The 27033-nt window shown below is 38.2% G+C and overlaps 1 protein-coding gene and 1 long non-coding RNA gene across 3 annotated transcripts; one reads left to right on the forward strand and one right to left on the reverse strand.

The window, feature by feature from the left end:
* Positions 1-14473: 14473 nt before the first annotated feature.
* LOC130731939 (protein PLANT CADMIUM RESISTANCE 3-like) lies at positions 14474-15634 on the reverse strand. The gene is made up of 4 exons (XM_057584099.1): positions 15447-15634; positions 15194-15265; positions 14901-15102; positions 14474-14771 (listed from the first exon to the last, which is right to left on the reverse strand). Exons 1-4 carry the CDS (start codon positions 15559-15561, stop codon positions 14753-14755), a joined length of 408 nt encoding a protein of 135 aa, XP_057440082.1. The 5' UTR covers positions 15562-15634; the 3' UTR covers positions 14474-14752.
* Positions 15635-18840: 3206 nt separating this feature from the next.
* On the forward strand, positions 18841-21176 carry LOC130733288 (uncharacterized). Of its 2 annotated transcripts, XR_009017443.1 has the most exons (7): positions 18842-19224; positions 19312-19408; positions 19591-19665; positions 19758-19791; positions 19851-19899; positions 19987-20352; positions 20921-21176. It is a non-coding gene; the product is annotated as an uncharacterized LOC130733288 (long non-coding RNA). The 2 variants fall into 2 exon arrangements; XR_009017442.1 differs by having other exon boundaries at positions 18841-19224; positions 19758-19899.
* The last annotated feature ends 5857 nt before the right edge of the window (positions 21177-27033 follow it).

Here is a 27033-nt window from a genome sequence, read left to right on the forward strand (position 1 = left end):
AAGTTCTGGATATTGTTCTTGGATCTTCTCCTTCAGCTCCCATGTCGCATCACCGGTGTCTTTGTTCCATATGACCTTCACTAACTCGATCTCTTTTCCTCTTAACTGTTTTATCCTGGTGTCACCAATGATAATTGGTGGTGTCTCAAAAGACAGATCATCCTTCAACTCAATGTCATCCAGCTCGATAACATGTGTCGGATCCGCAATATATTTCCTCAATTGTGACACGTGGAATACGTCATGAATGTTCGATAGAAATGGAGGTAGTGCAATCTGATAAGCAACTGGTCCAACTCGACAAGTGAGTTGATAAGGTCCAATGAACTTGGGCGTAAGCTTCTTTGACTTGATTGCTCGACCAACTCCCGTAGTCTGAGTAACTCGCAGAAACACATGGTCTCCTTCTTCGAATTCTAGAGTCCTGCGCCTTTGATCTACATAACTCTTCTGTCTACTCTGAGAAGTCTTCATCTTCTCTCTGATCTGCTTGATCTTCTCGGTTGTCTGTTGCAGAAGTTCTGGTCCTACTAACAGATTCTCTCCATTTTGATACCAACATAAAGGTGTTTTACACTTGCGGCCATACAAAGCCTCATACGGTGCCATGCCTATGCTCGTATGAAAACTGTTGTTGTATGTGAACTCAATCAATGGCAATAGGTTATCCCAACTGCCCTTGTTGTCTAACACGCAAGCTCGTAGCAAATCCTCCAATGATTGGATAGTCCTCTCAGTCTGTCCATCAGTCTGCGGATGATAAGCAGAACTTAGTCTCAGCCTCGTTCCCAAAGCCTCCTGAAGAGCTCCACAAAAATGTGAAGTAAACTTTGGATCTCGATCGGAAACAATACTGGTCGGTACCCCATGTAGGCGTACAATCTCAGCTATGTATATCTCCGATAGTCTCTCCACGTTGTAGGTAGTCCTCACAGGTATAAAGTGAGCCGACTTAGTCAACCGATCTATTATTACCCAAATAGAATAATATCCCTTTTGAGTTCTTGGCAAAGCCACGACGAAATCCATCGATATGCTATCCCATTTCCATTCTGGTACATCCAAGCTTTGTAGCATACCTGAAGATTTCTGATGTTCCACCTTCGCCTTCTGACATGTTAAACATGCAGCTACATACTCAGCCACTTGTCTTTTCATCCCTGGCCACCAAAAATTCATCTTCAAGTCTTGATACATCTTTTTCATTCCAGGATGAATGCTCAACTTGCTCTTGTGGCCTTCATCCATAATCAACCTCCTCAAGTCAGGGTTGCTAGGTACGCAAACTCTATCTTTACATCGCAGGATATTGTCACTTCCTACTTTGAATTCCGGGTCCTTACCCTGAATTACCTAGTTCCTTTTCCCGAGCATAAACTCATCTTGTAACTGTTGCTCTCGGATTTCTTCCATCAATCCATTGGCAATTCTGATCATTCCGAACTTCAGTTCTCCCTCGGATAATCTCACATCTAAGCTCAAATCTCTAAATTGTTCCAGCAGTTGCAGCTCTTTAACCATCATCGACGAGATATGCATCTTCCTGCTCAAGGCATCAGCAACAACGTTCGCCTTTCCAGGATGATATTGTAGAGTAAACTCATAATTCTTGAGGAATTCCATCCACCGACGTTGTCTCATGTTCAGCTCCTTCTGCTCAAACAAGTACTTCAAGCTCTTGTGATCACTAAATATGGTAAAATTGCATCCATATAAGTGATGTCTCCAAATCTTCAGTGCAAATACGATTGCAGCCAGCTCTAAGTCATGAGTTGGATAATTCTTCTCATGAACCTTCAATTGTCGTGAAGCATGAGCAACGACCTTCCTATGTTGCTTCAGCACACATCCCAAACCTTGATGCGAAGCATGACAATACACCTCATAAGGTTCCTCCGGTTGCGGTAGAACGAGTACAGGTGACGTCGTCAAACGTTCCTTCATCGTCTGAAAACTAGTTTCGCACGCTTCGGTCCACGCAAAAGGTTGATCCTTCCTCGTAAGTTGAGTCAAAGGTCCAACAATCTTGGCGAAATTCTCGATGAAACGACGATAATATCCTGCCAAACCAACGAAACTCCTGATCTCAGTCACTGTCTTTGGCCGTTCCCATGACAATACGGTCTCTACCTTTGCTGGGTCTACAGCTATACCCTCCTTAGAGATCACGTGACCTAAGAATTTTACTTCTTCGAGCCAGAATTCGCACTTTGAAGGGTTGGCGTACAACTCCTTCTCCCTCAGCACTTGTAAGACTTGTCGCAAGTGCCCCTCATGATCCTCAGCATTCTTTGAGTAGATCAGAATATCGTCGATAAACACCACGACGAATCGATCCAAGAATGTATGGAAAGTCCTGTTCATGTAGTCCATGAAAATGGCAGGTGCGTTTGTCACCCCAAATGGCATCACTAAATACTCATAGTGTCCATAACGGGTTCTGAATGCCGTCTTCTGAATATCCTCAGTCTTGACTCTGATTTGATGGTAGCCCGACTTTAGGTCTATCTTCGAGAATATCGCAGCTCCTCGCAGTTGATCCATCAAATCATCAATTCTAGGTAACAGATACCTATTCTTGACGGTTACTTTGTTCAGTTGTCGGTAGTCGACACATAATCTAGATTTCCCGTTTTTCTTCTTCACCAATAGGACTGGCGCTCCCCAAGGTGAAACGCTTGGTCGGATAAATCCCTTCGACAGAAGATCTTCTAGTTGGGACTTCAATTCCACTAACTCCGCAGGTGCCATACGATATGGAGCAATCGAAATCGGCCCTGTTCCCGGTACGATGTCTATAGCAAACTCAATGTCGCGTACAAGCGGCAATCCAGGTACATCGCCAGGAAAAACATCCACGAAGTCTCTCACCACTGAAATATTATCAACTTCCGGATTCCCTTTACTCTCCAAGCTTAGCAAAACGGAATACTCTTGAGATCCCTCGTTCAAAGAGACGCTAATGTGATTGGCAGATAGATACTCGGAAAGATCCGAATCAGGAAATACCACTCTCTTTCGGTTGCAGTCCAAAAGACAATGATAGCAGGACAACCAATCCATTCCTAGGATAACGTCTAGGTTCTTGAGAGTTAGGCATACCAAGTTAGCATGGTAGATTCTATCCTTATATGTTACCGGACAATACATACATGCAGTATTTGGAAGTAGAGTTTTGGCAGGAGTGGTAACTATAAGATCGAAGCTCAAAGCAGTAATAGGAAGTTTTAATTTGGTCGCACATTCCCTAGAGATAAATGAATGCGTTGCACCTGAATCGAAAAGTACAGTTAGGAGATTACCGTCAATCTCGCAGTCTCCCCTGATCAGCCCATCGACTCCCTCAGTATCTTCACCATCCATGGTGTAGACTCTCGCTTTAGCTGCTGGACGCCTTCCACGAGCAGTGTTGACGGTTGGTTCCGCCTTTGGTACCCTGCACTGTGCAGCAGTATGCCCCAATTTGTTACAATTGTAGCATTGGGGTCTCGTGTCGGGACAAGCACGAGCATAGTGCCCCGGTTTCCCACACTTGAAGCAGGTCAACTCCCTGTTCTGAGTCTGATCTCCAGAACCACCAGCAGCACCCGTCATGGGTCTGTAAGATCCTGAAGCAAACCCTCTTCCAACAGGACGCTGATACGGCCTCCTGTTCTGAAATTTCCCTCTGCCTTGAAAATTTTGAGAGCCCGACCTCATCGGCCCTCCAGTTCCAGCACGGTTCACCCTCCGGTTCTTCATCAGTTCCACTTCTGTGGCTTTCTCCACCAAAGACTGGAAACGCATGATTCCCAGCGGCCTCACTGAGTCCTCAATATCAGGCCTCAGTCCATTAACAAAGCGCTTGCACATGTAGCGCTCATTCACATGATCATGGAAGAATTGAAAATGCTTTGCCAAAGATTCCAGCTTGGAAGCAAATTCCGGTACAGACATACCTCCTTGACGGAGTGTCAGAAATTGTGACTCCCGCTCATCCCGAGCACTTGTTGGAAAATATTTCTCCAAGAACGCAGTTCGAAAGGAGTTCCAGTTGATCTCCTCATGGTTGTCTTCCATAATCCCCCTGGTGCCCTTCCACCAGTACTCCGCATCACCGAGCAGCAGATAAGTTGCCATACCCAACTTGGCACCCTCAGCAGTTTGTAACACACCAAATATCTTCTCAATCTCCTTAATCCAGAGATCCGCTTTGTCCGGGTCAGTACCACCCGAGAACTTTGGTGGGTTTTGCCTCCTGAAATCATTCAGGCCTTTGTTCTGGTCCAGAGTTACTTCCCTCTGACGCTGATGCTGTTCACGTGCTTCCTCAGCAGCACGCCTCATAGCACTATCGTTCGCTTGTGCAGTCACAGCTTGGGCCATAGTGGCCATCATCTCAGCTAACAGGTTAGTGTTCACCATGTTCTGTCAAGTGAAACAAATAGTTAGTACTCATCATAAGATAGCATCTAGCATAACTATACAATATGATTAAGCAATAACTTCAATCAATTCTAAGCGAAAAATCGCTTGCAGACAATCAATTTTCACTCTTTGCAGAGTCACACAACCTAGCACAGAAGACCTATTCCCCAAAGACTCCCGAAAGACTCAACAAGCTCTGATACCACAATTGTAACACCCCGATTACGGTGGCGTCACTTTAGTAACCAAAAGAAACTTAATGCGGAAAAAAACATGAATATTTTTTTTGATAATAGAATCATAAACTGAAAGAAATGAAACTCAACAACAAAAGATGACAGAACTAATATACAATAATAATTACAGCCCCCGCTGTAAGTAGCAAACCACGTCACGAGTAAACCTCCAGTGACGGGAAGTAAGAGAAAGTAACGCCCGTAGGCAATATGTACAAACCAACAGGAAAGGTTGAGTGTCCGCAACACAAACCTTCAAAAATGAGAATAAGTTAGCCCAACGACCTAAAACAAGACCTCCTAGCCCAACCAACTCTCTGTGATTCCCGTAGAGAAACAACACAAAAAGCTATAGGCGGGAAACTACCCTGTCCCCAAAGAAATAAATGACGGTCAGAGCTAAGACTCTACTCCTACACTAATCCTATCTCGAGGAGCTCACACCAGCACGCAAAACTATGTGCTAGCATGATCGTCGTCTGAATCTGAATCCAGAACGACCAAGTCTACAAACACTATCCGTCCTCCCCTCACAACCGTGATGCGCTCTGGTGCTGGCCTCTCGGGCTTAGGGCCCGAACCATGATCATCAATGATAGCAACCGTGGGTGAGCTAGACTCCGAAGAAGTCACTCCCACAGGCTCGTCCTCTGAGGGGTCCTCAACATCAGAAGATGACGGTGGTGGTGGTGCTCCTACTCCTGGTCCGCAGTGCACGCCGGGCGGCAGGTTGAAACTGACAGTGCATCTCCTCAGCACTCCCTCCATCAAGTGTCCTTCGCGATCCACACGATCCTCCATGATCCTCCCTGAGTACGTCGCTCGATGGCTAGCGGGGTCGACCACCCACGCGTCGGGGTCATCCTGATCAATCATCTCGTATCTAGTCCCCCCCGAAGGGTGGACCATCGTGAACCAGTCCGCCAAAGACATCTGACAATGGGCGTAGTCCGCCAAAGCACACACAGAAGACGCGAGGGTCAACTCCAAAGAATTATGTAAATAATAAACCCAATAGGTACAGATAAGAAGTAGCCACTTAGGCTTATAAGTTAAGATAGCATCCTAGGGTTGCATATTCCACAGTGAATATAAAGGACAGTAATAGCAAATATCATGTATCAAATAGTATTAACAAGTATCAATCACACTCAACAACTAAGTCAGTATGCATGTTGCATGAGATTCAGATGTCGGTTAACCCAGTTAACCAAATGCATTCCGGAAGGGATGGACATCAACGAATCAGCCCTAGCACCAGCCACGGTGGGACCATTTCGGCCCGCGTGCCTCTTACTCCAACAACAACACGTAGTCAGATCAGCATAAAACCCGAAGGCCTGCCATTTCGGTCTGCTACTAAGAGTCGCCTAATAGCGCTCTTACGCGGAAATCCGGTCTTATGACCATTTTGGAATCCGCCGAGGTCTGAAGTCCGTCTCATGTTAATACCTCATTAATGGTGCATGAATGCGAAATGATTAGTCAAACAACGTCTCCGACCTCACTCGACACGTCGCCACGTGTTTTATCTAAATCAATGTCTCTAAAAGCTTACCCTAAGGTAAAGTCGATTCTGCGACAAAAGACAACACTTCACAACAACACACTCCCTCATGATGATCTCCAAATCATCCGACTCATCTCCATCCGATGGTCAAAACTGCTCAACGAGCAAAGAGTTTCCACATACTCGAAAACTACCTGTTTCCCGGCTTATCTCTCGGATAGCCCAACAACACAACTGCTCCCAGAGCAAGGAGTATCAACATACTCAGAACTTATAAATTTTCTCAACACTGGGATCCGACGACACTTCTCATTTTCCAAAACTAAGATTTGACTTCTAAGCTTTCCTTCGAAATTGTTATCATTACTTAAAGATTTAGAGGTTGTTTAGTGTCTTATGAGTTTTTCTTACAAAATAGCTTCCATTTAATCTTATTGTAAATCTTATGAGTTTTCAACATCCCATAGCCTCAAATAACATCCCGAGAATGTCTCGATCCACTAACACAATACAAGGCCCGAAACTCCGTTCGTCCTATCAAACTTTCTCAAAATCTCAAAATAAAATCGGCATGACTTGCCCGTTATTCTCACTCCTCAGAACCACAGATATATGTAAAAGGCATAGTTAATCAGCTCAGTCAACAAACATATCACATATATCAACACATTCTAGAATAATCACGTAGCACTTAGCATATAAGCAATTATCACACATCCTAGATTAACCATTTAGCACGTAGCATGTAAGTCAATCTCAAAAACAGTCAGTAGATGAATCATCTACATTGTCAGCCGAAGCCTCAGAAAACATTTTTCCAATCAAACACAAACAAGTGCATAAACAGTAAATCAAGTCGAAAACGTCGACCCTAAGCATTAACTAATACTTCAGTGAGAAGCCCTCACCTGTAGATTCTCCAGGGTTCTCCTCTAACACTTCTTCACAGTCAAAGCCTTGTTCCTCTGGAAATTCTTCAAATGAACCTTTAAAGTAAAACCACAGAATTCCATCAAAATCTATCGGAAACTAAGCTATCAATACTCACTAAGGTTACACGAAGTAGCATATACTCCGAGGTACGATAATCTAGCGCGAAAGGACAAGTTTTTTGAAAAAGAATTTTCTTCCTCCTCCTAGGGTGTTCTCGGCCACAATTGGTAATTGTGCGGGTTGATTTTTCTTCGATCAAACTTGGTTCCTAGGTTATCATTAGTCGTAACTAAGGGTATTCTAAACTCGGAAAAATTATCGGATCAAAAACTGTCGCAGGGGTATTTTGGTCAATACTTTTAGCTCAGAATTTCAAAATTGGAATTTCGAGAAGCAAATTGGATGGGGACGTCACCAACGACGTTTATGACAACTAATCCTACTAGCACTAAGCCAAGGCGATAGTTTTCAGCCCAAAGGACGAAACTTTGTCCAAAAATGGGTATTTGAAGCAGAATTGAAACTCGACGGTAGTTTTTCGAGAATCGGCGCAGTATTATTCGCTAAACATACTCAGAAGCACGTTGGGAAGATGTTTAGATAGAAAAATGGAATTATCTGGATAGTTTTTCAAAAACCTCAAAACTAAGAGCACAGAGAGACATAGTGAAAAGCTACGGAAACGACGATCAGAGGTAAGGATTAGCGACTATACCTCGATACCTTCAAGTAGCAACTGTTGAATCAACGATCAAGCAAGAAATGAAGAAAATCTCTTCTTCCTCCTCCTCTTGTGAAGCTCGCGGCCTTGAGAGAGAAAATGGTGAAGTTTTGCCATTTTTTCTCATTTTCTTGCTATATATAGAGGTTGGAAAAACGCGGGAAAATGAAAGTTTCGCGATTCCGATTTTTCCGGTTTCATTCTCCGTGAATTTTAAGATAGGTTTTGGCGACATAATTCCAAAACTAAAAAGAGGTCTCCTTGTATTTTAGGTGACTAATGCAAAGTCGGTGTAAAACTATTTTACCCGATAAGTTACTTTTTGCAGTGGATGTCGGAGTAGAAAACTTCCTTCTGAAGAAAGATTGAAAACATCAAGAGAAATGGCGTACGCGTGTGGAATCTTCATTCGAAGCTCCGAATAGAAAAAGTCTTCATCGTCGGTTGATTTGAGGTTTCTTGAACTATCAGGGTTTTAGTTTCGGCAAACTTCCGATGATTGGAATCGGACGTTCGTAGATCCTAGAGTTTCGCCTTGAAACGATTGTCCTATAAGGATTAAGAGAAGTTCTAACATTTCTCTGAAGATTTTTGGAATAAGTTTCCATCGTGACTTTAAGTGTAAACTAGCTATTCACTAGGGTTTTGCCCTAGGTTTAAGCTAAAATTAGTCGTGCTATAACTTTTATCGACTTAGATGAAATCCTTAGACTTTTCCTGAACTTTCTCCTTCATAAATTTATTTCATTTAGTAAACTCTTGTTCAGGTTTCCCTTCACGATACATCAACCCTAATCGTGAATAAGATTTTATTCACTTAGCATAACTTAAAAACTTGGGTCTTACAGCCCCTACCTAGATACGCCCCTGCCTATTTCTATGGAACATCCCAAATCAAGGACAGGTTGATGCTGCTGAAAAGGCAGGATCTACCTTTAATAAGAACAATCTCCATGGAAGATGGATTTCCATGCTATGAACGTATCTTACAAGATCAAAAGGCTTAAGCAGCATCTCATTCTTCTAGAAGGGTTGAAAGGGATGCAAAAACATGCAGATATTAGTTATTATAGCAAAATTGGTATAAACTATAAAGACATACACTACTAAATCCTTCTAGAACTCTAAAGTTAGAATTGATAATTTGATACTGAGGAGAAGCTTCAGAGTGATTTATGGGTGATAGACCGGAAGACAATGGTCATTGGTCAAGATGAAACTTGGATGGCGTAGTATAAATCACTACATATATGTTACGAACCTTCGGTACAACTGTACAAGTGTATATATGATAAGTGGGTGTGGTTGGATTATATCTTATTTCACTATCATGAGCGGAGCCAGTTGGTGTTCCCACCCTGTCATGGCTCCTACAAGCTTTTATAATTTTTATTTAAAACAATACTAGCGTTTTTACCCCGTCCGTTGCACGGCGAATATTTATCTCATTATTTAGGCACGTAATAATGAATCGACGATATCGCAAAAATGTGTATTCAACCAAGCAAAATCACAATGAGTATCACAGAACTTGCAAAATTTGACAAACACTTCTTATAAATTTAATGTTAAATATTTTGTGAAAAACATTTTTAAAATTGTGAAAAACATACTTAAATTAGATGAAAAATTGTTACCGAGAGTTGTAAAAGTGGCAATAGCTATGAGACACAAGGGTTGAAGGGGAATGAAGAGTTAGCAAATATTATTAGTTTTTACATTGAATTATTTTTTATGTAAAATATTTTCCCCGTTGAAGCTATTTACCATGTGATCTAAATATAATTATATTTTTTTAGTCCACTAAATATAAGTATATAGTAATCATTTAAGAAATTTTTTTTAAAGTATGACTGAATATTTGACCTCAATTACTATTATTTAGTACTAACTTTAAATTTCAAACTCAAATTAAAATTTTCTTTTACAATTTTCAAAAAAGGAAACACATTAACTTAAATTAAATATTGACTCCTTATTCTATGGGATGATTCTATAATTTTTTTTTTGTTACATCGGAAAATTAACGACAAGACAAAAGGGAAAAACTAAGGCACAACAAGTGAGTCCTTCAGAAGGATCGTCTGGAGCTCACTTGCCGGTTGAGAGATATAGCAAACACCCGGAGTCAGAAGACTCTGACCATGTTTTGCAAGCCAATCTGCTGCTGCATTTCCATCACGATGAATCCAATCTACACTCACTTGCCAATTCCTAGCCATAAGTTCCATGATTTCCCTGAGAAGTAACACTTGGGGATGATGCCTAACCTTGTCCTGATAAGAGCGATCCAGGATATTAACTAACTCCTCACTGTCCACATCACAGGATAACTGCAGGAAGCCTTGTGACCATGCCAATCGCATACCACCACGGTGTGCCTCAGCTTCAGCAGCAAACAGTCCACCTCCGATCGTGTGGGAAGAAAAACCAGCCAGCCATCCACCAGCTTTATTCCGCAATAACCCTCCTCCGCTCGAGCAATTCTCCACCTCTCTGTAGCTCCCATCAGTGTTCAGTTTAATGCAATCACCCATCGGCGGCCTCCAAACATTGTTTTGTAAACCAGCTCCAATACTATACTGATCAGGTTGCTGCACAAATAAAAACTCATCATGTTCACGACATAAATTTTGCCAAGCGACGTGAAGAGGCCAAGGGTGCGGATCCAAAACCATATTATTGCGCCACTTCCAAACTCTCCAAAGGCCAGCTATGAATCTCACTGAGTTCCTACCCCTAGCCTTGGATATGATCCACTCTGACAGGTCCGTTGTGGCAAAGTTGTGCCAAGACCAAGCTCCTAATTTCGCCCACAGCTCCCTTGAATGAGGGCAATCTCTGAGGCAGTGGAGGCAATCTTCCCTCGCGTCTGCACAACGGGAACAACTCTCCGTCGATGCTAGGTGGCATTTAAATCGATTAGCATTAACCGGTAGAGCTTGGTGCAACACCAACCATAAGAAAATGCGAATTTTCTCTGGAACTTGAATTTTCCACAGCCAATTCCACTCTTTGTTGAGCATTGGAGGTTGATTTCTATCTCGCAGCCATGCATATCCATCTCTCACCGTGTAAGACCCAGAACCTCCATGATCCCAACACCAAATATCCTCCTCGTTTGGCAGCACCTGCGGTAGAACTTTGTCAAACAGCGCAAGAACATCCTCTGTCATCATCGTGCTGCACCTTTGTAACATCCACTGCCCGTCCCTGATAAGGTCCTGAAGTCGCAAGGCAGAGTCTGAAATATGGACAAAAGGGACTTTCAACGTGAGAAGGTCGTCTCCAGTCCAATCCGAGAACCACACTGATGAATCTCCCTTCCCCAAACGAAAACGCAGGCCACCACGGAGCTGATCTCTAGCTCCGTTGTGGCCTTAAAAAAAAAACTCAATTAATTATTATGAATGGATTGACAAATGATTTAGTGTGAAAAAGAATGTATTTTGTATCTAAGCAAAATAATTTAAAATCCGAGTGAAAATTTGGATCAAATTACAATTATTTAGTACTCAATTTAAATTTCAAACTCAAATTGAATTTTTTTTTCCATATATACGAATAAGGTTTTAAAATTTTCCTCAAAATTTGGGTGGAATAATTAATATTTAGTACTCATTTTGAATTTCAAATCTCAATTTTTTGATGACGAAATGATAATTTCAAATATATCAAGTGTTGGAAGATGGATGGAAATGTTGGAGGAGAAATGTAACATAAGGGGGTTTATATAGTTGAAATTAGGGTTAATGATGACTAAAGTTGTCAAGAATATTTCATTCCCAAATATAATATGTATTTTTAATTCAAAAACAATTTTATTTGACACCCAAAAAATCAAAGTGTACCGTACATACAGCCAATGTATTTCTATTTAATGATTATACAAACATATAATCAGCTTTATAAAGTAACAACACACGCATATTATATTTAAATATTTTGACTTTTTCGAAACTTAATGACTTTGTAATTAGGGAAATAAAACATACTTGGATTAATTTTTTTACAATCATTAATCATCTTAATTATTGCTTTAAAATTGGAAACCATTAATTATAAACAAAGTTAATAACATAATTTTGGTTCAGAATTAATTGCATGACTATTTAAAATTTGGCCTAGGATTGATGTGTAGTATAATACTTTTAATTCAATTCAATTTAATTCATGTTAAATAAGGAAATAAGTGTTTTCTCTTTTGTAAATATTAATTAGTATTAAATATTGTATTATGACTTTTTTAAAAATGTTTTCGAATTAAATGTTGAAATTTTTCAGTGATACAAAATTAAATTAAGTGATGGGAATCAACGGTTATAATTAAACTGTTTGTTAATTAATCTATGAGATTTGAAAAAGAATTTCCTTAAACAAATTGTCATTGCATTAGAATGTAGTAAATTATTTCAAATGAGTTTAAAATAGGCCGGCTCCTATCTACACAATGACCTTGCATAGCCTATTTTTCATGTTTTTGCAGGTTTTTTAAATATTAAAACGAATATACCATTAAGTGGGTTTTTCCTTAAATAGATAGCTAATGAATTTAATAAGTAATGCATTATTTAAAATGTTTTTTTTCTTTATTTTAAAAAAGGAAATTATTTCAAGACATATTTGCACTGATTTACGTCATTAATTAGTTTATATAAGGAAATTGAAGGAATTAATGAATTAATTTCTAATACCAATTTCCTAAAATAAATAATCAATGCATTAAAATCTTATTAATTATTTTACTTGGGTCTTTTTTTTAAAAAATGTATATTATAAAAAACCGTAATTTATTAATAAACCTTGAATATAAAAAACCTTGAATACTATTAAAATAAACCTTGAACCGTAATATAATAAACCATGTATATTATATTGAGGTTGTTTATATTAATTTAAAATACTACGTTATTAACAATTCAAACATTACGTATTTAACTCTATTTATAATTTCTTCATTTAATGGGGGACAAACAAAAAAAATTGTAGGGAATTATGTGCAAATAATTAATTTATATGTGATCGTAGAAATTAAAATAACCGTTGGCTTTCTCCTATATGTGAATTAGATTTTTCTCTCCTTCAAGTTGTTGTTCTTGAAATAAGAGGTCCTAGCTTGAACTAGCTCGGCTTGCTATTTTTGGCAAATTTTACGGACAAACACTTTTAATTTGTCAATCAGATTTTTCTCTTCATGGTAGAGAGATTATCAAACTATTAGGGTTGTTAAATTACATAGCCTTCATGTTGTTGTTCTTGAAATAAGGGGTCCTTGAACTAGCTCGGCTTGCTCTTCATTGAAGAAAGTTATGCTGAGAGAATTTCCCCTTCCCAAAAGGATAACAAATAAAACATGAAAAAAAAAAAATCTAGCTCAGGATGATATCAGAGCTAGATTGGAGAATTCGCAGTAGAAGGGGAAGATACCTGACCCTTGCAGATCGAGACAAATAAATAACATCCACTTTTTTCTTCTAGGTCCATCTTGAGTCTTAAAATTATTATCTCAGAATTCGGCTTTGATTAAGTGGAAAAGAATGCCGCATTCTTATCCACTTAATCAAAGCCGAATCCTGAATGCGTGCCATTATTTGGTTTGATACTTTTGAGTTAATTACGAGAAAGAGCTTCAAATTACAAAGAGACAACAAAAACAATAAAGTTTGATGTTTGTTGTCATTTATGCTTTGATTTGTCTTGTTCAAGAGAGAAAAATTGAAGAGAAAAAAAATCAGTAGAAAAAAAGGTGTGAGAAAAAAAATTAAAGTTTGTATATTCTTTACTATGATAGAAAAAGAAGAGAATTTATAATGTGAATCTCTCGTGTTGTTAGGCTGTGTAGAGATAATAGATATGATAAATTATAAATATTAAAAGTAATTATATTTTTCTTTTAATAATTTCGACAACATTTTAGTATTTAATCTTACATTTTGTAAGTGTTGTTAGACAACACTTTGACATAAAATAAAAATACGAACATATTTATAAAGAAACTAGCAGATTTGTAAGCAAACATGTTAAATTATAATAAAATAATTTTTTTAAAATAGCAACGATTATATAAGATAATAGATAGAGATAGAAATAAGATAAATTATATGTTGGATTTTCAAGGTTATCAAAACTTATTCAGAATCATACTTTAGTTTATAGTGAGATTTTTTTTATAAGCAAACTAAATTAAATTAAGCACAAGGAGAGCTTAGAAACCTATATACATATAATAAGTTCAAAGAACTAAAAAGTAGTGCAAATTTAGATAAGTTGGACACAAAATTATGAAGAAAAAAGCAACCTAATATACTTGAGATAATTTTTTTTTGCTACATTAGAAAATGAATACTTGAAATACTTAAATAGGTCATACATTTGTTTTTAAATAAACTTATATCTTTTTTTTAAAACAACTTATATCCTTATTCCTTAAATTTATTATACTGTAATTCATGATAAGGAGTCTGCTTTTACTCGTTACAGAATTTTCATATCCAGAATTGATGAAGTTAGAACTAGCATCACATTTTGAGAATTCTAGGTACAAAATGCGAAATGAAAAGAAAAAGAAAATTAAGACAAAAACTACTTTATTCTTCAGAGATATATATATATATATATATATATATATATTTATATATATTTATTTTGTCATGCTTCAGATCTAACACAACAAACTTGTGAGGATTGTTCTCATGATCGGGATCCATGTTGTATCTTTTATAGTCTTTATTAACCAATCCACATGAGAGAATTGTTCTCATGATTTATCTTTTCTATTAATATAATTTGCTTGTTCTCAAACAAAAACAAAAAAAAAACACAACAAACTTGTATGAATTAAGAACTTCATCACATGCATGCATGCACACATCCTCATTTCAACGGGTCATGCCCTGTTCCACTGTTGGAGCGGTTGAAGTCATGGCTACTCCTATTGTCTGTTGCTCAACATTTCCATGCCACCCTATATATTAATCAATTAAGTTCAACCAAAAAAAGATAATATTAATTATTAGTATCTATCTATCTATCTTCCAAACATTAGTTAATTATCCTCAAGAAAAAAGAAGATGGATATTAATATGAGATACACATTATACTGATCTTCATGTTAAATCCTTGTTTTTCAAGCTCACGGTACTCTTGGCACAATGCGCATTTATTGCAGAAGCAATGAGTCAAGCAATCCAACCAATTATTTCCTTTCAAATTGTACTGAGATCTTATCTTTGTCCGGTAGTTGGCTGAGTATAAGCCCCCAAGTAGAACAAAGTAGAAACCACTAGCACCACAAGCTGCATGCAACAAATTAATTCAAAACATAACATATCCAAAAGCTGTTATATATTAATTAATCATATATAAATGAATGAGTTAACTCCTTACAAGTGGATCCCTTGTCAACAATCTCTGCAATTCGACCAAATGTTATACATGGACACCGGTACGTTAGGCAACCTGAAAGAAATTCACACACAATAACTCATAAATAGAGTTAATTCATATATAATGAATGTGATGTATAACCAGAAGCTAAGTGATACAAATTCTTGTTTCTTAATTTCTCCGTTTATATGTTAGGATATATGAAATCATGTTTGAGTTAGTTAGTGCATCAAAGAAACAAACACACACTTACAATTGTTGTAGTCAGAGAAGCAATCATATAGCCCGGTGGACCATTCGACGGGAGGTTGCGGTGGCGGAGGAGGTGTTGGTTGGCAGTCGGTAGAGCCTGCTACTGTTTTATACATGATTAACTAGTTAATGTAATGCTCTTGTGTTGGATGGAAGGAATTTGTTCAACTTTTGGATGGATATATATAAGATAAGATAACGCTTATAATTAAAGTAAAATGTTTGGTTTAACTATGTGATACAATTTGGGTTCTCAATTTTAATTGTGAGGGAATTAAGAGGCTGGCTAGCTAGTGGTATCAAAGGTTAATGTACATTATTAAATGATTTGGATCGTTGCATTCCGCCTAATATAAACTAAGTTATTCAACTTTTTTTTTTTGAAAATAGTTATTCAACTTTAAACCTTTGGAAACTTATAAGAGTCAAAATTAAAACCCTTGGCAATTACAATAAAATTGATAAGCGCATCATTAATGAACATTATGTGTGTCTTTCTAAGTTCTATTATATACATTTTTGTGCTTAATTATTATGACTTAACCATGTTCTGACCATTAGAACTCATTTGAATTATTCATGAAAAACTGCTTAATTCTACACTTTTAGCTTCTATGACTCTTTTGCTAGAACATGTTGAATCTGGAGATATCGTGATTCGAATACAGCTTGTAATATATTATTGGAAAGATATCTCAAAGCCCTACAACTTTTATGTTTAGCAAAATTGCAGAAAATACCTCTAACGCGGTCATAATTTCCTTGCAAAGTTGCTATCGCTAATCTTGGGAGTTTGGAACAGTCTGCACTACAACGATCATATCTTGGGCTACAGAACTCCGAATTAGGATCTGATTGAAGGCCCGTGAAGCTGACTTAAAGAGATAAAACTTTTATGTTTATTTATTTGAATTTTCGGCCTTCTTGTGAGATCCGCGAATGCCTGAGTGTTCAGCAGCTTACACCTTTTTGTGGGCCCGATATTCTGAAGATTTAGAAAAGATTTAGATAACAAGAATTGTTACTTGATGAAATTTTTTATCTATTATTATAGGTTCAGTTCTTAATAAATTTCATATTTATTCAAGTTGATTTATGTTCTTTAATTCTTGCTTTGAATATTATTTTGGATTCAAGTAATATTTCGTTTTAATTGTTATTATCCAAGCAAGTTGAGTCAGTTAGAGGATTCTTTAACTGATGATGAGACGATGAATAGAGACCACTTTTCCTTTTTAGGAGAAGTGTTTAAAAGCCTTGGCAGGGATAAACCAAGCACGAAGTCCTAGTCAAATTTGTACACACCTAAATCGTTAAACGTAATTCAGTTAAAAAACGACGCGTGTAATAATAGCGTAAGTAATAAGGTCGGCGAATGAATAAGGTGGAAGACGAGCTCGTTGTTTCTCAAGGAAAACAAGTACTTTAATACGGAGGGCGAACGCACGAAGACTAAAGGAAAATAAAACGAAATGCATTAAGGCCTAGTGGGCGAGTAGCTTACATACGGCCGGAACGATGAACTACCGAATGAAAGTACAAAAAAAAAGAGAAAGAAAAATGCAACATGATAAAGGTAAAATGCAAAAGCTAAATATTTTCATTCTCTTCCTCCTCATTTCCTGCAGCCCAAAGGTTTGGTCCCAACCTTGGTGGATCATCTGGCCCGATCAGCCCAACGTCCGTTATCTCCTTAAGCAATCCCATTGGGCTCAAATCTATGTTCGGGAAGAGCCATTGAGCCTAGTATTTGGCGTGATAGAAGCCTTCTTCACGTTGCACGTAGGCGTCATCCACAACTGTTTCCCTCGCCTTAGCGGCCTTCACTTTTTCTTCAGCAAGTCCCTTCAAAGCAAGGTCATCATCCTTGGCCTCCAGCGCCAACTGGGCTTCTTGCGTTGTCTCCTTTATTTCCTCCTCAAGATCGGTGATCCTCTCGGACCGGCGGACAAGCTCAACCCGCGCCTCGCCCACCTCATTGGCAATCGACACAAGTTTTTTATCAATGGTGATTTTCTCTCTCGCCGCCTCATTCAAGACCTTGTCCAGGCGGTCATCACACTTAGCATGCTCCGCATGGAGCGCAGCGTAGTCGGCTTGAAGCTTCTCTCCTTCAGCAGTGGAGGCCCCAAACTTCTGGAAAGCATGGGCGAAGATACACCCGGTGTGAAAGAGTGACGCCACGTTCTTGCCCTGCGTCATCGATCCCCTTGCCGAAAACTTCTTTTTCCAGGTAATCATGATTGATCCTGGAAAGCAAAAACTCCACGTGGTCAGTGGCGTCGCGCAACATGGTGGAGGGATCAGATGGAACTTCTTTTTCTTTCTCGCCCAAGTTAGGACGAGCTTCTTTCTCGGCCAAGTCAGAATGGCCTTCCTTTTCCCTTAAGCCGGTGCGGCTTTCTTTCTCACCAGTCTCTTGGCGAACGGGGCTGGAATTCTCACAAACTTGACGAGGTGGTGGAGTCGTCGGTGTCTGATGAGTCGGTGGTGGCGATGATTTGCGAAGAGGGGACTTCGGAGTTGAGGTCTCCTCCCCTTGGCGAGTGGCGGTGTCGAGGATAGGCTGGGAAGACCTTGTTGTCTTCCTCTTGTGAGGCGACTGATTCTTCTCACCCTCGCCGTCACGCTGATGGTGTTTCTTCTTGGGGTTCTCGGTGTTGAAGTTTGGTGGTGTAACACCCCAATCCTAATCGGTACATATATTGCAAATATCAGAATGATAAAATTTCAAACGATCATGAGGCATTACATAATCACTTAAAACATCAACATAATACTCCTGTAACAGATACATAGCACATAAACTTGAGAAGGACTCATAGCAGACGAACATAAAAATGATGAACATAACTGCGTTAAACATAATTATTCCTGTGGCAGATAATTAATTTTTAATAATAAAAATAGTTCACTAAATCAATAAATAAACAGCAGATATAACGTCTTTAAAACTTAAAGAAAACATAACATCTTGTTCACAACTTAACAGGAACAACTCCTGAATCTATCTAAATCTAAATAGTATATAAAAGAGAACCTAAAAGATGGCAAGTTTTGACACTTGGCATCCATTAGGAGATGTTTCAACTATTTTTCTAGGATTAAAAAAAATTAAAAAGAAATTAGTATTACTACTTTAGGAAACTTGGGAGTGGCATTTTTGCTAAATGTTTTTTATCTAAGGATAACCATGTAATAACTCATAAAATTAATTTTATTTTTGTTTTTTTTTAATTTATAATATATCTATCATTAATTATCCGTTCAAATTTAAATCCCACTACCTACCACTGCACCAATCACATAGCAAATTATCTATCACCTCCCTCTTTATCCAATCACGTTGCTTGCTCCATTCTGTTTATTCGTTTGAATTTGCTTCGAAATATGTTATTATTTGAATCCCAAGCACACAAGGCAATGGCACATGACCCATGAAATAATTATTTCAATTTCACTTTCCAAGGATTGAAATAATTATCCTTAAATATTTTTTCAATTTCAAAAATGAGATCCCACATTCCCACTTAACCAAAGCATCAATCCTCTCACGGTCTCAATATTTTTTCCACAAGCTTCTCAAGCCAGAAGCAATCCTTTGCCTAGCTCCACCACGCCAAGGGATTCGCGTCTTTCTTCTCTGAAGTCTGACCCCCTCTCTCTCTCCGTCGCGTTTCATCGGTGCATCTGGGTTTCCAGAACAAGAGTGAGAGAAGAACACAAAGATGAGATATTGGACCGAAGGAGATCCAGAATTTTCGTGGGCTGATTTCTGGGTAAACCTCTTCTCCCTTATCTTTCTGCTTGACCTACCGTGTTCTACTTTTCACATAATTTATTTCAATTTTTCTATATTTCACCAGGCTGAAAAAATTTGATTGTATTGGTTGATGTTGAAAAGAGATAAGTCCAAAAGAGATAGATGACATGCCCAAAGCAGTAATCTTTTTCTTTCAAAAGGTATAGCAAAAACTTGAATAGATTCTTGGTATTCTTCTTCTTTCATGTGTTATCAATTAGAAATTTATGGTACCTTATTTTCTTTTTTAGTTATGAGTGGGTGTGTTGTGATTCTTTCAGTTGAGCGTTGCTATAATTTTACTCATCATTGTCCGCTTCTTTTTCTTTTTCTTTGTGTTAAGGTTACTTATTTCACCTGTTTGCAAGGATTGTTAGAAATGATTCCCAGGGTTTGTTAGACTAGCTTCCATTTTAAGGTATATTTATCCCAAATTGTGAGCAAGTGATTTTTTTCCATGAGCCCATTGTGGATGCATCTCATAAACATGAAATTCCTGTAATATTTCAGTTCTATACCCGCTATTATGTGGAGACTCACTCAAGTAAGTAATTTCACTTTTGATTTTTGAAATTGGTTGTTCCTAAAAATTGTATCTTTTAGGCAGAGGAGGTGATCTCATCCAAATGTGAGAATTTTTCATGCAACCCAGGTGCCTGCGTACTTTCACCCTTTCTTTTTAATGATTCATGTTTGACAGTCACTAATTTCTAACTATAACTTCAAATATCCAATGCAGGGCTGCTTGCAACAATTTTCTTTGCAGATAAGTTTTATGACCCTTTAATGAAGTTTAAAACATTATATGGTCAAGTATTTTGTTCATCATTTGCAGACCATTGATAACAGTTTTGAGTGCCTTGATGAATTTCTTTTCCATTGGCTCTAACAATTATGAACGCTTTTTTTTCATGGAATTTGATTAGCAATTTTTGGCTGACGAACTCAATTTTTGAAGCTTTTCCATATTAACTTGAGTTTATAACATAACAGTTCATGATCGTTTTGCCTCTGTTTGTGTAGGCTCTGTGCGAATCACTTTCGATCTCTTCCTCTTCTCCTCTGAGATCTTCCACTGAATGCATGTTCCTGCGCTTGCATTTTGGTGAGTTCCCTATCTACCCCTTTTATCATAGTTTTTTCTCTTTCGGAAGAATTAGAGGGTGGTTCTTTGTGTTGTGGAAGCTTCAACTCTATCTCAGTTCTCAGAAGGAAAGGTATTCTAAGTTATTTTCATCGAGAACTTCAAATTCCCCATTTTTTTGCGATTATAAATATGAATGCTGTTTCAATTTCGTATTGATGTGGAACAAGTTTGTTTCCTCAAAGCAAAAGAAAATTTAACACAAGTATATTTGGATTATTTCTTTCACAAGATATTGCAATTCTCGAGAGGTATAATGAATAGTTTTTCCTAGCAATTTATTTTGCTTTTTGGATCGTGGTTCTTTTGCATTTTTATGGTATTTTTCATGTTTCTCTTTAAACCGCAGAGGTCCAAAAGATAGATAATAGATATCATATTTAATTATGAATCTGTTTTAGCTTTCCAAAGATGTGAGATGCTTGCAATGTTTGCAAATTCATTGTATAAGAATTTAGACTGAGAGATATATTGTGGATGATGATGTAGGCTAACTAAGTAACAAAACTTTTGTATTCCTTCTATTCAGGAACGGGAAATAGAGCATAAATATTACTGATGCTTGAATTCTTGCCATCTCGTGAAGCCTCCTTGCTGGTTGTGTTGTTTAAGTGGGTGTTTGCTTTCATTTTGGAGTTTAAGCCAATTCTGTTTTGGCTGCCCTTTATCTCCGTTTTGTTATTCTTAGCAGGGTTGGTCTTTTACTTTTTTTGTACCTGTTATCCTTTTTATTTTCGACAAAAGAGAATAATATATTATTAATAGGAATAAAAGTTATTACAACACAGGTAAAGACCATCTTGTGATAAGCAAAGAGCTAAACTACAAAAGAGACAGCAAAGAGCTCTATTACTAAAGTGGCAAACACTGCCAAATAGGAAAAATAACTACTACAGCTAGAAAAATAACAAGACACAAGCTATGAAAAGAGATATATGATAACTAAAAGCTAATAACTAATAAAGCCCAAGAAGCAGCAGCACTGGGAGGCATCAACAAGGGAATGCACGTCAGGTTGCAATAGAGCGATGGAAATCTGGTCTGTGTTGTGATGAATTTTTGCTTTTACTGCACTGGAACTGGTTTTGTTGTACTGCTGTGCTTGCTTATTTTCAAGGCAAAATTGTTGCTGTACTGGTTGTGAAATCGTTGAGGTGATGTCCGTGAAGCCGCCGGGTTATTGTTTTTAATCATACATGGCTAAAAACTATATAATTACTGCTTACTTTGATTCCTCATTTTGTACCTGTTATCGTTATGCTATATATATCTCTACATATATATATATATATATATATATATATATATATATATTACTATATTTTTTCAATACAATACAAGCTTAGTTCTTAAATGTATGCTATATTAAAGGTAACATAAATTAGAAGGTAAAACTAGAGCTTCTACGGGGTACTAAAAGATTTTTTTTCTTCATAACTTTAAAACTTAGATTCTTTTTTTACGCTAGATTGGAATAAATTTACTTGTATAGTCTATTTATTTATGAATAAATTAACTCCTATTGGGAAGATTTATTTATGTTGCTGCTCGGTACTTCCATATTCTTTGAAAATAGTTCTATTCGAATCATATATACAAAAATAGATAATATTTTTAATGTCACTTTTTAAATACAAAAAATTGCAATTTGAGTGTCAAATTAGGGATCCCACGGGGAAAAACACTAACACTAAAATATTTTTGAGTTAAAATAAAAAAGAATGTTACCAATATTATGGATTTTTTTTTAAAAATTTTTGAAGTAAATATATATAAAAATATGAAATTTTGATATCAAAAATTTGTCACACGGGGGAGTGGAATAAATTAACAAATAATATAGTCTATATTTATTTGTGTAAGCTACATAAAGCTGATACAAGGATGAACATATTACATGAAAATTGTTTCAAGTTAAAATTAATAGAAAATATGTTTTTATTTAATTTAGTACTTTTCCCAAACTTTTTAAATAATTTAACAGTAGATTTACAAAATCATTATAATTTGATTGTGAATATAAGGCTCCCACGGGGAATTAGAGAACAATAAACATATTTAGTATAAATTTATTAATTATATAGTAAAAAACTCCTACATGAGGAACAATTGAAGAACAATTTGCATGAAAATACTTTCATGTTGAAACTAATAGAGAATGTTTTAATATAATTTTAATAATTTTTCATTCCCTTTAAAATAATTTAAAACATTATAATTTGATTGTGAATATAGGGCTCCCACGGGGAATTAGAGTAGAATAAACATATTTAGTCTATATTTATTAATTATATAGTAAAAAATTCCTACATGAGGAACAATTTGCATGAAAATACTTTCAAGTTGAAACTAATAGAGAATGTTTTAATATAATTTTAGTCATTTTTCATTCCCTTTAAAATAATTTAAAACATTATAATTTGATTGTGAATATAGGGCTCCCACGGGGAATTAGAGTAGAATAAACATATTTAGTCTATATTTATTAATTATATCGTAAAAAGCTCCTACATGAAGAACATTTTGCATGAAAATACTATGAAGTTTTTTTTTTCAATCTAAAAATACTATCAAGTTAGAATTAATATAAAATGTTTTATATAATTTTAGTAATTTCTCATACGTTTTTAAATAATTTAAGAGCAGATATACATAAGCATTATAATTTGATTGTGATTATAGGGCTCCCACGAGGAATTAGAGAAAAATAAACATATTTACTATATATTTATTAATTATATAATAAAAGTCTCCTACATGAGAACATTTTGCATGATAATACTTTCAAGTTGAAACTAATAGAAAATGTTTCAATATAATTTTAGTAATACTTCCAGACTTTTAATTAATTTTAAGAGTAGATATACAAAACCATTGTAATTTGATTGTAAAAATATGGATTCTACGCGGAAGAACATTTATATTAAATATTTTCAATTTTGAAAATAACAAGCAATAGACTTTAATATAATTTTAGATTTTTTTCATAAGTTTAAAGTTAAATGTATATAAAAATATGAAATTTTGACGGGAATTAAAATAAATGAACATATATACCTTTTATTTATTTGTGTTTAAGTTACATATTAAATAGCTCATACAGGTAGGAAAAATTTACATGAAAATACTTTGAAGTTGGAATTAATAGAAAATATGGTTTAATTTAATTTTGTACTTTTTCCAAACTTTTAAATTAATTTATGAGTAGATGTACATAAACACTATAATTTGATTCTGAATATAGGGCTCCCACGGGGAATTAGAGAAAAATAAACATATTTAGTCTATACTTATTAAATATATAGTAGAAAATTCCTATATGAGGAACATTTTGCATGAAAATACTTTAAATTGAAACTAATAGAAAATGTTATAGTAAAATTTTAGTACTTAATCCATATTTTTAAATAATTTTAAGAGTAGATATACAAAACCATTTTAATTTGATTGTGAAAATATAGATCTCACGGGGAAGAACATTATATTAAATTATTTTCAAGTTGAAAATAAAAAAAGTGTAATTTTATAATTTTTTTCATAATTTAAAGGTATATAATATATATATATATATATATATATATAAGAAAATTTTGACGAGAATTGGAATATGTTCTAGGAATGAACATTGAAGAGAGGCATAGTACCTAGAGGTAGAGGGATTGTGCCAAGAGAGAGTGAGAATGAGAGAGAGTGCTGAATTTCAAGTGTTATCTCATCAAATGAGCCAAAAGTCCCTTACAATTGATAACTACCTCCTATTTATAGAGCTTGGGTACTACCTATTGGGCCAATTGGGCCTCCGAGATCAAGGCCCATCTGAAGGCCAGGGCCCCGCCTCAGGGCGGGATACATGCTGGGCGTTGCCCCTCTAGGGGCTCGCCCAGTCCACTAGTCCACAAGACACCGAGCTCGAGGTACGAGAGCTAAGGGTGTCTTTTAAATGCTGTTACATGTCTTATTGTACACCGGAATCTACACTGCCAACATGGCTTGAGGAAAGAGAAGTTAACTATATCGCCAACATGGCGTGAGCAAAAGGAAACTAGAATTTTCAGTTACCCAGTCCACCGACTTGACGAGCAAACCAAGCTGGCAAGTCCACAAGTCCGCAAGCGGCGAGAACGACTACTTTGTATTGGTGATAAGTTGGAGCAGGTGTATGATCGCTCGCCGGCGGGAAAGGTGGCAGGCATGGGTCATGTGCCGATCATTCAATCATTGACTGGCGGTGACCCTGGCGAGCGGCTGAACTTCATTGTTGGTGTCAATCGTCAGGCGATGGCGTTTGATCCTTATAGTGGCGAGGCTTTTCGCGCTTTCCCTTATTTTAAAACCCTTTCAAATTTCTATCTGCCTCACGTGGCTGCCCCACGTGCTGTGTTGGTTACATCAATTTCCCTCTTTCTCCGGAACCGTCACTTCACCTTTCATAACCGTCCCATCATGCGCAGTAACTCCCCTTTGCACGCGACCCACCTCCCCAAAACCATCATGACTTCCAACCTTCCACACGCGTCCAACATGCGTCACCCTTCCAGCTTCTTCCCTTCTCCTATAAAAACCCTTCTTCCCCACTGTCATCCCTTTCCGAGACCCCTCTTCACTTCCCTAATCGCTTACCAAACTCCTTCTGCCCACTTCCGCTCCGGAGTCGTCGCTTGTCACCCTTTCCGCTACCCACTCTTCACATCCTACTCCGGTGAGTCCCACTGTCCTTATCTTTACATCGCACACATACTGATCTTTTCCTTTCTTTCACTTCACTGTCTTCTAAAAATGGCTTCAAACCCTACCTCCCCTAATCACTCTTCTTCCTCCTCCGAAAGCGACCCTGACTCCACCGCTGCCGGCGGCCTCCGTTTAGAGGTTCCGGAGATCCCAGCTCACCGACTAAAAACCTACGCCACTCTGCCCCTTCCAGTCCAAGTAGCCCCCAAACACGAGGCTATAGATCAACCTTCCATCTTCCAAGATAGCGATCCCATTGTGCAATTCGTGAACTCCCTGGGTGGCTTGTCCAATGACGATGAGTTTAACGCCAAACTCAGGATCTGGGTTTGCAGTCCCGGGGATCGCCCCTGGCTTCACAAGCCAGACGGCGACGTAAAGAGATCCCATTTTTTCTTTGCGTACGAATACATGTTTAGCGAGCTTGGGATCAGGCTTCCTTTCTCGCCCTTTGTCCAAACCGTCCTCCGCGACATCAACGCGGCTCCCTGTCAACTCCACCCTAACGCCTGGGCCTTCATTCGATGTTTTGAAATCCTAAGCGCCGCTGTCGGCATCGCCCCATCCCCCACCAGTTTCTTCTACCTTTACGACGTCGACCCCAAGTCCATCAAAAACAAAGGATGGATTTCCTTGAAGGCCCGAGCCGGCCGGAAGTGTTTGCATCCCCACAAAAGTAACGCGAAGTCCTCCTTCGCACGAAAGTACTTCCGTGTGGCGGTTCATCCCGCCTACCCAGAGGCATTCACCCTCAGAGACGGGACCGCCCTCTTTCCTCTTTACTGGACAGAGAAGCCCAACGGGATCACCGATCCTTCAGAGGATTCCTTGTCCGCCAACGATAAAGCCTTTCTTAATCTCCTTGCCCCACTTCCTATTCTTGACTGCACAACAGTCCTTGAGGGCGCTGACCTCTCAAGAACTCCCAAATACTTAGGTTGCCCATAGCTCACTTTTATTATTGACATTTCCTTTCTCGACTCCTATGTTATCACTGATCGTTTTTTTTTTTATTGTTACAGAAGATATGAATTTTACGAACGCCGAGCTCCTGAAGGCCCGCGAGAGGAGAATGGCTCGCTTTTCCCCAAAATTCAACACTGAGGGCGACGCGAAAAAACGGGGCGGTGCTGAGAACCAAGCCGAGAGCACCAAAGCTCCCAAGAGGAGAAGATTGACCAAAGCCTCCTCCGACGCCGGCACATCCAACCCTGGCGCTCAGCCCACCACTGCTGCTGCGCCTAAAGGCAAAAATGTCGCTGAAGCCTCTGTCGCCGCAGCTACCGAGCCAACCGCCGTACCAGCTTCTTCTCCTGCCTCCGTTGGTGCGACCGCTGCTGTTGCCGCTGAGTCCTCTATTGGCGCAACAGCCGCCTCCGCCGGCGTTAACGCCACAAAAGCTGCTGCGTCTTCCGACACTCCTATTGGAGATAAGGAAAAAGAAAATGAAACCCCAAAGTCTCCCCCTCGCCAAGATGCGCCTCCTAGCCCGCCCTCAACACATGATGCAGGCTCCATGCCTTCCCCGCCTCTTCAAGGGGAAAAATCCTGTCCTGGCGCTGCCACTACCTCTGAAGCAGCTCAAATTGAACAAGCCCCTGCTCCCGAGGTCGGTTCTTCAAGCTATTATAATATGCTCCCCAACGCCATTGAACCCTCAGAATTCTTTCTTGCTGGTCTCAACCGTGACGTTATAGAAAAAGAAGTTTTGAGTCGGGGCCTGAATGACACCAAGGAGGAGACTCTTGCTTGCCTCCTACGCGCTGGGTGCATCTTTGCTCACACGTTTGAGAAGTTCAATGCCGCCAACGTTGAAGCTGAGCGGTTGAAGGTCGAAAGTGCTAAGCATCAAGAAGCCGCCGCTGCTTGGGAAAAGCGTTTCGACAAACTGGCGACGCAGGCAGGAAAAGACAA

This window comes from Lotus japonicus, chromosome 1 (genome assembly GCF_012489685.1).
Source record: "Lotus japonicus ecotype B-129 chromosome 1, LjGifu_v1.2".
Lineage (NCBI taxonomy): Eukaryota > Viridiplantae > Streptophyta > Magnoliopsida > Fabales > Fabaceae > Lotus > Lotus japonicus.